The sequence below is a fragment of the Pterocles gutturalis genome, unplaced genomic scaffold (assembly GCF_000699245.1).
Source record: "Pterocles gutturalis isolate BGI_N339 unplaced genomic scaffold, ASM69924v1 scaffold36898, whole genome shotgun sequence".
NCBI lineage: Eukaryota > Metazoa > Chordata > Aves > Pterocliformes > Pteroclidae > Pterocles > Pterocles gutturalis.
Genome location: NW_010122020.1, coordinates 13,079 through 27,424, shown reverse-complemented (window position 1 = coordinate 27,424; position 14,346 = coordinate 13,079). Strand labels below are relative to the sequence as shown.

General features: G+C 43.0%; 1 protein-coding gene across 1 annotated transcript in view; it reads left to right on the top strand.

Moving 5' to 3' along the window:
• Positions 1 to 2,222: 2,222 nt before the first annotated feature.
• LOC104464641 (proline-rich protein 5-like) overlaps positions 2,223 to 14,346 on the top strand; it is a gene marked incomplete at its 5' end in the record, with an annotated part of 15,184 nt that continues 3,060 nt past the window's right edge. Inside the window, 3 exons of the mRNA XM_010077408.1 lie at positions 2,223 to 2,314; positions 5,696 to 5,836; positions 7,256 to 7,382. Coding sequence (XP_010075710.1) covers positions 2,223 to 2,314; positions 5,696 to 5,836; positions 7,256 to 7,382 — 360 coding nt within the window. The remainder of the gene's footprint in view (positions 2,315 to 5,695; positions 5,837 to 7,255; positions 7,383 to 14,346) is intronic.

The following is a 14,346-nucleotide window of genomic DNA, read 5'->3' as shown; positions in this document are numbered from 1 at the left end:
ACCCAAACCATTCTGTGATTCTATGCTGCTTTGGCACTGGCCCTGTAAGGGAGGAAGAAAGACAGACTCATAGGCCCCCTTTAAGTACTGGAAGGCTGCAAATGCGCTTTCTCTGCCCTGCCTCTGCCAGCTCTTCAGAATGAGTGCTGCACAGCTTATCATAGGTTTTCTTTTCTGTATTTGCATAAAAGTATTCCAATATCTGTTTTAGCATTATGAACATTGAATTCCAATCTGCCATAAGATGAGAGCTGCTTGGGAGTACTTAGCAGCTGCTTGAGGAGTCTGGGTAAGATGGAGTTTCCCAGGCAGACAGCAAAACCCTCTTCCTATGCCTCATTTTTTTTGTCCCTAGTTTGAAGCGACACTGGAGCCACTTTGCCCATGCAGGCTGGCATCTCTCCATGAGATTACTCATGGGCACCTTTCTTTCATAATGTGCAGGCTTGTTGCAGGTCTTGTGGTCACAGCAGTAAGAACTTCTTGTACATGGTTCTCAGTTTTCTCCGTTTTCCTGGAAAATTTCTGCTGTCACAGTACTCAGATACGGAATAATTTTTTTAGGGCATGGCAATGTTTTACTGTGTCTGTTTTTCAAACCACAGCCTCTTATTTTAATGGGATTTTTCTTTATGCAGTCTGTCAGTATCTCTTTCAATGGATTTATGATTTCTTGAAGAAACAAACCATTCCCCCCTCCCCTTCAGAAGGAGAAGTGATCTGTAACATTTCCTTCTGGCTCCACACACCAAAGTCATGGGGAGGAGCCAGAGGAGGGGAAAATTTAAACATTCAATGAGTCTGTTTCCTGTTGTCTTTTTCACTTACAGTTGGCAGTTTCTGGTAATGGGTAGGGGTTGTGGGGGTGTTGGGTAGTGCTCATCCACCTGCAGTTCCAGTTTTGAAGCTGGCGTTGTAGCTGACATGGTGAAGCCTCCCTCTGAACCTTCCTGTGGTTGTCAGTGTGCTCTCTGCTTGAAAGGAAATGTCTGCACAATCTGGTCCTGCTGGATCTCTACTCTCTGGCCATGGCCTAAGCAGCACAAGCCACGGGCAAGCACAGTGAAAGCCTGTGTGGAAGGGATGGTGAAAGCACTGCAGTACACAGTGATAAGGCTCCTTGGAGTTGCAATTTTACTTGTGTTCCAGTTCCTCATGTAGGGTCTTTAGGCACCTCGAGGCTGAGCCTTCAAAGCTGTCTTGAGCAGCTGTCTTCCGTTAAAGCTCCTTGAGTCTTGACTGCTTGTGAGCTCCAGCTGAGGCTCTGAGGAAAGTATCCTGGAAAATCCTTTTGTCAGAAACTTGTCTTATTAAACCTGGGTCTGTATTTGCACCTGAAATTTCTGGGGAATCTATCTAAAGCCTGAAAAAAACACTGCAAGCCTTTGGCCTTTGGGATGGGAAAAATCTGAAAAACTTAGAGGCTTTGGGCCCAAATGCTGAGGAACATACAGCTCTGTAAGTCAAGCCTATGAGTGTAATTGAAAAAGTTTATTCTAATGATTATGTTCAGTAAAGCATTTGTTATTAATAATAAGCTTTTGACCACAGAAGTATTCCTGTTATGGGAATCGTGAGTTGTGTAACTTAGTCTACCATCATTTTAAATACCTACTTATATTTGGGGTTGTTTGTTTGAGCTGGAGTCATATGAGGGGTGGATTTCATTTGGGAACTTTCCCAAATGCCACATTTGAGAGGAGCATGGTGGCTTTTTGGCTTGTCAGGGTCCTGACTGCTGTGTCCATGCTTGGGAGTGGGGGATGCCAAAGGGGACTCCGCTCTTGTAAATGGTCTCTCTGACTCAGTTGCTGCAGAACAGTTGATGTTGGCTGTGACCTGCTGGTTTTCAGCTTCAGATGCTAATGTGCAGACACGCTCCCATGCTAGTTGAGCATGCTAACTGCAAGCCGTGAGATTATACAATCCTTTGCCGTAAAGTCTAAGTTGAAAAGGGGTTTCACTCTTGGAATTGGTCTCATGTTTTGCCCAGAGCTGTCTTCTTTGCAGTAAGTTCCAGAGCTGTGTATGGTCACAGCCTTGTGTCTCTGTCAGATAAGGCAAAGCTTATCTGAGTGATTGCCGGTTTTGGAACAGAAACTGTGAATGTGAAGGGTGGGTTTGTAGCTCCTATTTGGGGAATTGGAGAATACTGGGAAAATGCAACTTGATTTTAGTGTCCCTGTCGTAAAAGCTCTTGCTCCCTGTCTCTGTTTTTGTAGGTGAGGATCGCATTGATGTCTTGTCTGAAATCTGGGATCACTATTTTACAGAGACTCTTCCTACACTCCAGGCAATATTCTACCCGGTCCAGGTAATCTTAATTATAATTCAGTCTTCATTCAGGTGAGACAATGTAACTGCAATTTCTGCTAACAGCACATGGAAATTTCTCTTCTCTTCCAGCAGCACTGTTTGGCCAGTGGCTAAACAAGTTCTCAAAACCTTTAAAGTGAATCTGCGAGGAAGTAGAGTTTGCCCAAGTCAACATTAACTGTGTAAGAAGGACTGCTAAAATTATTGGACAAGCACAGTGTTTTGGGCTGAATTTATTCACATTTGTCTGCCCTCTGTCTGTGCTTAGCTAAGCTTGAACACTGAAACTACTCCTCCACTATACCTTGTTTAAAATGAAGCTCTGGGCCACTTGTACTTACAGTTCTTCTGGTTTTTAATACCTGTGACTCTGTTGATACAGATGACAACACTGACAACTTGTCGTCAGAGGGACAAATCTGAAGACTACATCAGGAGCAAATGTGTTCAATTTGCCCTCACTACTTTTGGAGGGCTTATGTCCCAGTTGTGCCTTTGGAAAATCTTCTGTTGTGTTGGGTTTTTTTTTTTGTTTGTTTTTTTGGGGTTTTTTTTTGTTTTTGTTTTTTGGTGTGTTTTAATAAGGGAACAAGTAAATCTGTGGGTAGAGAATGAATGAACAACTTTATGTAAGACCTGTTTACACTGGGTATTTCGAAAAAGCTGAGTATCCCATCAGAAGTGTTGAACTGCATCACTTTTAAAAGTAGTTTTAGTCAGGTTTTCCATACAAGTGGTCTAATTACTTTCCCAGCCTGTTTTGATCTTCTCTTCCATCAGAGGAAAAGAAAAATCTGCCTCATGAGGAGACTGATGTTCTTGGAAATGCTAGCCTCCTCCTCTTGACTTTTGTCTCTTCCATGAGGCATGCTTTCCAGAGCCTTTTAAAATTATTTTTCCCTTGTATTGTTTGAAAGGCAGCAGGTAAAGCTCAAAGGTTGCCCTTTCCCACTAATCCTATTAAAGTTGGCATTTCCTAAAAGATAAATTACTTCTGTAAAGACAGACACTAACCTTTCTACTGTGTTTATTTTTATTCTTTCCTTGCTGCAGATGCTTAAAGGTAGGTGTTTGGCAGGTAAAACTGTGCCGTTATAATATCCTCCCTTTCTTTCCTTTTGCAGCTTAGGTCAGGGAGTGACCTACTCTATCGAAGCAGGGGTTTGTCTGTGCACTGGGGAAACAGCCGAGCTAACTGAGCATTATACCCACTGATGCTAATAATTCTGCCACTTAGCGGAAAAAAACTACTCCCCTGCTATTAAATATCTCTAACGAGAAACTGAACAAAAGTTACTGCACAGTGGATGGAACTTTTGGAAGTAACTTGGGGGTAGTAGTGAAAGCATGACTATGGGATGATGAGATTCTTTGAAAGAATACCTTTCTTACTGTATTCATCTTGTCACAATATCTGAGTCACTCAGAAATATTTCATAGAAGCTCTGAAGTTAGGGAAGTGTTGCCGTTTTACGGATGAGGAACTGAAAGGTAACAGACAGCGTATTTAAAGTTTTGTAGGCACCTAAGTCCTACACAATTGTATGGGTTTAAACTGCCTAAATATAGCCAAGAATTTGACTCTGAGTAAGCTGCCCTAGGCTACAACAGAGAGAGTTGCTGGTGCAACAAATAGTAAGAAATTGCTCTTATCCCAGGTGAGTGCCCTAATAGCAAGATGGGGCTCTTCCTACAAACTGGGAACTGTATGTACATATTCATGCAGTGTCTCACCACATATGGAGACAGCTTATCTACCAAATCTCTTTTACCAAGTCACAGTTCTGCATGCTCTACTCTGGCAGATGGGAAAGGGAATTTGTTGCTGGTTCCCCATCCTTTGTTGCAAATGTCAACGTGATTGTTTCGTTGTGCTCTTCTGTGATCCCATTCAGAATGAAAGTAAGTCAGCCAAATGTGTAAGTGTATGTTACCCAAGGTAGTAGCTAGAAATAACTTCCTATCCCAGCTAAGTTTAAACCCGTCGCTCGTAGCTGTTGCAGAAATATGACCTTTAAACAGCCAAGTTGGTTAAATTGCTGTACAGAGGGAAACTATGCAAACAGGTCACTGGTTTTTTGTATAGTTGCAGCTGCCGATGTAACTACTTGGTGTGGAAAAAAGAATAGCAAATCTTGTTTTGTTTGGCACAGCAAGATGTTTGCATTTTGAAATGAGGTATGAAGTTAATGGGACTAAACTGCATGATATAAATAAAAAGTATGCAGCTGCTGAAATGTAGTTCAGAGTTATGTACCGGTCTTTTCTACACCTCCATGTTTCTAAATACACAGGGATGGTTTAAAACAGCAAAGTGCTTTTATTATGGCCAAGCTGCCCTCCAGACTATTGCCTTTAATTCGTATTTGCATATTGATGATGCTGTTAATTATGACATTAAACCCATTATGTATTAATGATTAACTGCTGTTAATTCCTTCCAGCTAAATATTTGCCATGTTGAGTGTGTTATGGAGACTGTAAAATGGTTCCCAAATAGGCCATGAGGCAGAGATTAACGCTGGGAAGAACAAGGGAAACTCTTCAGGCTGGAAAGTGCTAGGCAGGGCTGGGATGAAAATTTCTGCTGTTAAGCTGCAGTGGCGCAAGAGAAAGTCATGAGGACATCAAGCATAGCAGAGGGAAAGGCAGCAACACCAGAATGCTAAATGGAATCCCACTGTGTTTAAATACAATGAAAAATATTACAACATCTTCGTCTGTTAAGCCTGCTCACTTGTGGTGTTGGTGTAAAAAGTTATTGGGAAGATACAGAGTGCCTCGCAGTGGAAATCAAAGCCGTTGCTTTTTAAAATGATGTTTGGTCCAAGCGGTCTCGCTAGCTTAAATCCTAAAATCTGTAATGGACTGAATTGTGGATTTTTTGTCATATCAGCAAGGTCCAAAGTGCAGACATTGAGCAAAAAGAGGATCCAAGACAGACCAGAGGTAGGCTTAGTTAAGGAATACTCTGTACCAACCTTTTTCCCCACCAAACCATCTCTGGTTTCTCAGCTCTGAGTGGCAAAAAGCATGAGCTGCATCGACCCTGGGCTTTGGATGTTTGTGACCAAATTGGATGGCCGTTGGGTTTTGTGAATACCTAGTCTTCTGGTGAAATACAGGCCCATTTTTTTGGCTTCACTCCAAACCTAGTGGCACCTCAAATTAGGTGTTACTCATTTCTGAATTTGTGTGGAACAGAGACCGACAGGGAAGCGACCAAAGAGTACCATGAATCCTCATCCTGAGCAGCTGGGGGGTGCTTTGCCACAGCAGCAATGGCCAGGATAGATCCTTTCTGTGTGCGTACATGTGTTGGTGTGATGCTCACATGACTCTTTACCAACTCTTGGATTTTGTCTTCTGTTCTTTTTAGGGTCAGGAGTTGACAATCCGTCAGATTGCTCTTCTTGGCTTCAGAGACTTGGTCTTGCTAAAAGTTAAATTGGAAGAAATTCTTCCTCTGGTCCAGACAAAGCTCCCAGCTTCCATTGTCCAGATGCTGCTAATTCTGCAGGTAGGGAGCCTCTGCTCCTCTTCTTCTGACTCCTCTTGAATACCTCGACCTCCTTGAACTAATACAAATCCTGGAAAAGAGAGTGGGGAGGGTAGAGGGTGTGATGAAGGGGAAGTGATGTTTGCTTCTTTGGGAGTGGTAAATGTAGAAGTGAGAGCTGAATTTGAATGTCCTCCGCTTTCCTGGGAACAGGTAAGGATGCTGCTGTGAAAGGGCTGGGTTCTGCTCTTTGGTGTTTGTATTTTTCTTGGTACTTCTCCTCCCCAGCTAGGAACACTCTGAGACTCTTTTTTTTCACATAAATTCTCATCTCCCAGCTTCTCTTAATGCCTCTTTGTGCCCTAGTTCTCCTGGTTTCTCAGCTTTGCAGTAGCAGGGTGAGTCTCCATCAATGTGGACTGTGGGCTTTGACCAAGCTGTGTCTGCTGCCTGCCCGACACAGGCTGGCTGGGATGCTGAGCAGTGCCCATGAGAGGAGGAAGACCTTATGGCAGGAAGCAAAATGCTATACATCTTCCAAAGGCCTCTCCCAAGAGACCCAGACCTCTGTGAGGACTATCCTCTTTATCTAGACTTCAAGAGAATATTTTCCAGGCATGCCAAATACAGCCAAGTATACCAGCTGTTTTATCTTTTTATATGGCCCAGCCTGACATTCCTGCAAAAAACTCTCACTTTTCTTCTCTGATATGCCTTATAATGAGTGGTGGTGAATGAAACATTCTGGAGTACAATCAAAATTGCGAAGTGGCTAAGCTGGTGTTCTGTATGAGTTCTCGCTGTTCTGATGTTCCCAGTGACCCGGGCTCTTACAGCAGGAGATATGAAAGTGCTAGCTCCATTTCCCTGAAATATTTTAATAAAAGAATCTTGAGGGCAAAGAGGGTCTCAAAGTGATGTATTTGAGAAAGAAAGCTTATTTGCAGGAACTTAAGTCTGTGAATGGTTGCTGAAATGACTGTTAAGTTGGTTAGTGTTATCTACCACCTTCACAGCTGTCAGCTGAACTACAGAGGATGTTTTTCCTGCAGTCCTGCCTAGGAAAGGAGCTGTGCTTTGTGCAAAGTGTGTTAAAGCTTTTCTACAAAGAGATGTTTTGCAGTAGAACTGCCCTGGTATAATTATGTTGCTGTAGTTACACTGTGCAAATCCTCAGTGTGATTGTACCTTCCTATCCCTTGGTCAGAAAAAAGACAGCTAGCTGCTCAACCTCCGTAGGCTATGTCATGAACAAGGAGGTTGACCTGAATGGTACCCAGAACCTCCATTTGGGCTTGTCAGCTGTGCTCTTCCAAATGATCTACTGATACGGTTGGGATATTCCAGTGCAGAGATATTTGGCAGACCCCAGGCTTTACACAAAAAATCTCACTCAAATCTATGTAAGGGTAACGTTGACTTTTTATGTTTGAATTTCAGAGTGTCCATGAGCCTACTGGCCCCAGTGAGGGCTACCTACAGCTGGAAGAACTGGTCAAGCAGGTGGTATCGCCTTACTTGGGTTTGTGTGAGGATCACAGCTTCTCCGGTAGCACCTGCTTGCTTGGTAAGACATGCGCATGGTACAGAAGCTCTGGTTGGGGTACACAGGTTGGTTAATGGGAGGCATTAGACACATCTGTGGTTGAAAAGGAGATGGTGCATGGCTCCATGAGAGGCAGAAAACAAAGGCTAAAACACCCTTGAGAAGGTCCTGAGTGATATGTTTCTGAATGTAGATTTTTGTGACGGGCTTTTTATTTTCCATGGCCAAGTGAAGTAGTACTGCCCCACCACTGAACACACACAAACACATGCACACGTGCAAAGTCTCCCTTCTCTCTGGAGATGGGTTGGATTTTAAAACTCCCTGGTCCATCCCTGACATACTGCTCTCACCCTGGCGAGAGCCTGCAGCCGGTCCTTTGCTGCTTGCTCTCTGTCCCTGCTTGCTAGCCTGCTTTGGCTACCTGGATCCCCATGCTCATGGCTGCATCCACCAGACTTCACAAACAGCAAAACTGTTGGATGCTCATTCTGAGGGATTACAGGGTTGGTTTTTGCCTTTTTTTTTTTTTTTTTAATTGAGTCTTCCTCCCATCTGAGGATTCTGTTTGAAAATAAAATAAAAGATCTGTGTTTAAACTGTGGATAAATGGGTCTAGGTCAGAGAACTGGCACTTTACTTCAGGAAGGGGATGCTTATAGTGGAAAACTTCTCCATGCATGATCCAGGAGTTCTGCTTACATGCATGGCTACCCAGAAGGGATTGACTAGCTAAGAAATGGGCGTAGAGATAACGATTTGATAGTCAAGAAGATTTAAATAGAATAACTGAAGAAAGCTCCAGTTTCCATCTGTTTTTATAAGCTTTTGCTTTGATGCAAATTGTAGCAAGCTGGAGACAACACAACCTGTCTTGTACTACACCTTAGAAACACAGGGGAAGGGATGGTCTTGCAGTAGAAGGACTTATCAGGACTCAGATGACCTGTGCCTCTAACAAACTCATTGGCATCACTTTGGGCAAACTATGGTTTAGGGTTTTTGTTCTTGTGGTTGTTGGGCAACTTAATTATCTTCTGTGCAAGTGAATGTGGTTATGCAGTTCAGCATTGATTTTCAGGCCTGATCCTGAGGCTAAATCTAGACCACACTCCCCTGTAAAAGTTGAGCTTTGACAAACTGGATTATTTTGCTGTTTATGAACATCTGCATGCTGCCGGGATAGTTAGAAAGGTAGCTACCTGACCTGTACTGAGCCCTCCTGGATGTCTGTGATGAACAAGGCATTAGTGTCATTAAAAAAAAAAACAAAACCCACAAACAGGCCTTGTAAAGTTTATGTGCCTTAAAATCATTGTGTTTACTTTGATTTTAGCTGTCATTTATTTGTGTGTATTTCCAAGGTGGCCCTTTGTCCCTGCTCCACCCTGTGCAGAGTGGGAGGAAAGAAACAACTTGTGTTTGCATTACACAACATTGACAGCGGAGCAGCACTTTTCTGCAAATAATCTCTGTATTTTCAAAGTGTTGCTGTGGTGGTGGTTTCTTTTCCTTAACTCCCACTTCTCATCAAACTTCTTTCTCTTCCTCTCTCCCTCTTCCCATCACCTTTTTGCTTTCTCAGAACCAGTTTCTTCTCTCACTGGGCAGCCTGTAATGACGATGAAGCCCAGTAGCTTCCCTGTAGTAGATTTTGGAAACACACTGTTGGGCTTTGGGTATGCTTGCCTTCTCAACGGATGCTGTGGAGGCCAAATGACCCTCTGGACTGGAGCCTTCAAGATGAACAAACGTTCATGTAACTTAGCCATAACCTGCATTGTAAGGATGGAGCATACCGAAGGGATCTGGTTGTCTAAGAACCAGTATTTAAACTGGGTGTAGGGATGAAGAGAAAACATTCCCCCTATTCCCTCCATGTATTAAACCTAAGATCACTGCTGATTTGAGTTTGCTTGCAAAAAATTCCTTAAAAACTCCTCCCAGTTTATGTTCTCAGCCATAATGAACCAAATAGAAATGAAATACCTAGTTAAATTATGCATGACAACTCCCTTAAGAGACTTTCTATTGTGACCAGGAAAGTAAAGGGGGAAAAGTAAGGCAATAAATGAATGTTCAGAGTTTAGTCTCATTTTTACCTGATTCTCATCATAAAGGATTTGAATTTTGTTGCGCAAAAATAATCTGTGGGTGTCAGGTCATCCCTCCCTTGAAGAGAATACACAGGGAACATCACTGTCCATCTGTCTCACTGTCCGTCTCTCTTTCACTGCCCCGGTCAGTCCAATGTAAGCCATTTCTACAGCTAACCTGCTCTTAAAATCCTCCACCAAGGGAGGCTCCTCAACTCGTCTGCGCAGTTTCTTGCAGCCCCCACCCTTGGCATTAGAAAGAGTCGCTTAATGTCTTAAGAATATCTTTTCTACTGTTGTGGGGAGAAAATAAGAACAGAGAACTCTCAGATCTTAACTGAATTAGCAAATTGGGGAGTCAAAAGCCAGGCCTGTTTCCTCAGCCAAACTGAAGACTGAGTAGCCTTAGGAGATGGCAACCAAACTGCCTTTCCTCTTCTTCTGTGAGTTACACGCCACCTGGCCTCCTGTCACTGCCCAGGCAAGCCTTCCCAGCCCTAGCACTTCCAGCTATGACTTTAGGAAAAACATTTGCTTCTGGGGGGAGAACGAGGAATTTTCTCACTTCTTCCACTGAGCGCTGCCAGCTCTGTCATGTGTGCTTCCAACACACGTTTCACTGGAGTCTGACCCATTTTGCTGTGACAGCAGGATAAGAAACCATTCCTGTGCTGCTGGGAATCTGGATAATTCCTGTGGCTTCATCAGATAAAATTGGAGCACTTTGTCCTTTAACCTTTTAGTTTATTTCACACTACAACCACCATCCTCCTCCCTCCTCTGTCCCAACTTCTGTGAAATTTTTTGGTCAAGGATTGACACAGCTGAAGGTCTAGGTTATCAAAGGCACTCAGATACTTAAACAGCTGGGTTTCCAAATCCGACAGTGAAGCACTAACATTATCCTGGTTGATGGGTAAGACTGCTTTGAGAGGAGTTAGAGGGGAGTTTTGGTAATTTTCAGAACTGGACTTTTCTGTCACTTGGTTAACTCTCCTGCTGTCTACTGCAGTGTTTCACATTCAGCTGTATCAGAAGCACAGTGTCTGTTTGAGCAGCACCCTTATCATCTCAAAAGCTCATGGTGGCCAGAAGAGTATGGTGAAATGCTGCTGTTTCTGGGACGAAAAGTAGCAGGATGACTGTAACAGAATAGAAGGGAGGAGAAGAGTTAAAATTTTAGTTTCTCCAGACTCCAGTATGCACGGGGGTTAAACTGCTATCAAATGCTTGCCTATGTAAAAAACATGGCATGCAAATGCTGACTACATGTGGGTCTACTTTTAGCATAAATATGCTCATGCTGGTAGCCAGCGGCATGGTTTAGGCGAACTGCAACCGTGCTGTGGCAGCAGGAGCCCCAGTGCACGCTGCCTGAATATCCATCTGGATTCCTGGGTGGGTTTGTAACTTCTGCTCATTCTGGGCTCAACTCATTGCAGGGACTCTGTGTTACAGTAGGTACTTCAGTAGAGTCCAGCTCAGAACTTTTGCTTTATTTTTGCCTGCAGGAGGCTGGGCGATGCTTCTGTTTCCATGCTAATGCAGGTCTGAGGGGAAGAGTGTGGTCTTCTGAACTGCTGCCGGTGTTTCTGTCGGTATCAGCAGGTTTTTACAATCTCCCCATCCAGGTTCTGATTATATTCAACAGCTGGATGGTGTCAGACTTTGAAACACTGGCATGTGCATCAGCTCTGTGCAGTCTGCTAGTCAGTGCGTGCGTGTACATACACACCCACGCAAACTTGTACACGAGGACATACATCGTGAAACGATGAATACGGACTGTCTGGATCGCAAACTACCTGGGTAGCTGATGGAACTAATGATACTTGTTGACCATTTTAGCACAGCAGCCAAAGACATGACAGAAAAGGATCTCAGGATCTCTTTGCCAGTTCACGTGGAGGCAGGGTCACCAGGCTGGGTGGGAGTAATTTTGTATTATTGCTTCCCGTATTGTGCTTTCTCTTAGTGGACTTTGATCTCTCGTGTCATCAGGCTTGGCTCTTTCAGCAGCACTAAAAGTTGACACACAAAACTGACACTTTTTTCTCACGGGGATATTTTTATTTATCTGTTAAGTGGACATCAGGCCATAACCAGCCTCCAAAATTATTTACACATACTCTTAAGCACAAAATGAACCATGTTGAATGACTGCATGACTGGCAGCATGGGGGTGAAGTGTTGTCATAGGTTGGGTACTGCCAGTGGTGGAGTTTTGTCAGCTCACCCATTTCTCCCTGCAGCAATACTGAGTTTGTTTGCTGCTTTTCTTCCTGATGCAAGCTTCCCAAACTCTTTTATAACCTTCCATGACAAGTGCTTTGTTTGCATTTTGTTACACTCTCTCTTATGCTCTTCAGTCTTGGTGGAAGTATTTTATGTGGTGTAAAGGCTTCTGACTTTATGAAATGAAACCCTGCACTTCAAGGAATTTGGTGAGAAACAGAGAGTCAGGTAGGGAATAGCTTTATCAGCTGCTTCGGGGATGGACCACGTGAGGTGTTTAACACCACAGGGCAATGTGGTGAGGATTTTATAAGCACTCAGTTGTTTGTAGTTAAAAATTAAAATGTTGCACCCTGTTTACCCAAGATTTTTTTCAATACATTCAGAATAAATTCTTACAGAACATTAAAAATTACAAAGGCTTCTAATTGTCGATTACTTGAAGTAAAAAAAAAAATAGTTTTGGTTTGTTTTTTTCCATTAATAATATTAGTCAGACTTGTCCTGATTAATGCAGGAAAGGCTTATAACAGTCTTTTGTCATTGGTTTAAACTGTTAACATGTGGTTAAGATTGGGTTATGACGGAGAGAATACACAGTATTTTAATTATATGCAATAATTTGGGTAAAATGCATTACATTTTCACTGTGATTATTCTCCAAATAAATAAAGTAAACCTAGAAAATACAGTAATAATGTGACATTAAAAGAAATGAAAAGATTTTAAGCTATGCACCCAAGCAGCGGATATATACACTGATATTTAGAGTTATACATTAAACTTAGCCTTGCAAGAATCATTCAACATCTTTATTGATTTTTCCCCTTGTAGGTTTTTTTGGTTTTTTTTTTTGGTAGAGTGGAGTTCAAGTTGTTTGGGTATATTCGGATCTGGAAGTCATTCTGAAAAAGCTTTTTTGTTGTTTCTTTTTTCTTTTTTTAAAATATGGGGAAGAGTACCTTTCTTCTTTTCTTGCTGAAGAAGGAATGTTCAGTGATAGAGGAAACAACAAGCCTTAATGCTAAAACAGTAAATGAATTGTTCAAATTCAAATCGAATGGCCTAGATTTTGTGTATGTATGTATAGATATACACACATATACACATGCACGTGTGTGCACGTTTTACTTTATTGGGAGCTGGGGTTGCTTTATTTTCCATTAAACTAACGTGTAAATGTAATCTTTGCAAAACATACAGTTCTATCTAAAAGATGTCAGGGCGTACGCTACAGGTTGTTTCTGTGTGGATCCAACTTCCTTCCTTTAAAATACTATTTAAAACAAATATGTGATATCTCTACTTGTAAAATACTGTTTCAAACTGCAATAGAGATTTCAAGCTATATACAGACTACAGTAACAGTTTAAAATGACACCAAAAAATGTGTTTCAAGTTCAGATGTACATTTTTCACTGTCCTTAAGATTAAAATCTTCCTAAAATCCCAATTCGGACAGCATTATCACAGCACCATAATTTTGCTTTATCACTGTTGAAGAGTATTATTAGTAAGTGAAATTTGAGGAATTTGACCTTTATGCCCTTTCTCTCCCATAAAATGAATCTTTTTAAATTTGGAAAACCTTTTAAAATCCCCATGCACAGAAGTCTTCCTCTGGATGGTGCACCAACATAGAAACATGTCTACGTGCTATGGTCAAAGAGGTGCTTAGCCTGCCTTCTCCTGAAAAGAGTTGACCTGATTAATAATCTTGAATAAAACAAGATCTGCTTAACAAGAGCATCCTGAAAATACCTGTTCAAAGTATGGGCTGAGGTGAGCTTTGGGAGGGGAGGGTGCAGATCTGGGAAATGACCAGGCTAGTCTCCTATGTCTGTAGTGTTGGCATGGAGGGGTGCAGGCTCTTCAGGAAGGACAGGCAGGGGAGATGAGGAGGGGGTTGCCTTCTATGTCAGTGACCATCTGGAGTGCATGGAGCTCCACCTGGGGATGGATGAGAAGCCAACCGGGAGTCTGAGTCAGGATTAAATGGAAGGCAGGGACAATGGACATTATAGTGGGGGTCTGCTACAGGCCACCTGGCCAGGAAGACTGAGCAGATGAGGCCCTCTACAGACAGCTAGGAACAGCCTCATGTTCACAAGCCCTTGTCCTCATGGGGGACTTCAACCACCCCAATGTCTGTTGGAGGGACAACACAGCAGGGCATAGGCAAGCCAGGAGGTTTCTGGAATTCGTTGATGATAACTTCCTTCTCCAAGTTATAGAGGAGCCAACCAGGAGAGGGGCTCCGCTGGACCTTGTTCTCACCAGCAAGGAAGGGCTGGTGGGGAATGTGAAGCTGAAGGGCAGCCTGGGCTGTAGGGACCATGAGATGGTGGAGTTCAAGACCCTTAGGACAGCGAGGAGGGTGCACAGAAAACTCACTACTCTGGTCTTCAGGACTTTGGCCTCTTCAGGGATTTGCTTGGAGGAGTCCCATGGGATAAAGCTCTGGAGGGAAGAGGGGCCCAAGAAAGCTGGCTAATATTCAAGGATCACCTCCTCCAGGCTCAGGAGTGATGCATCACAACAAAGAGGAAGGCAGGCGAAAATGCCAGGAGGCTGCATGGATGAACAAGGAACTCCTGGAGAAACTCACAAAAAGGAAGCCTACAGAGGGTGGAAGCAAGGACAGGTAGCCTGGG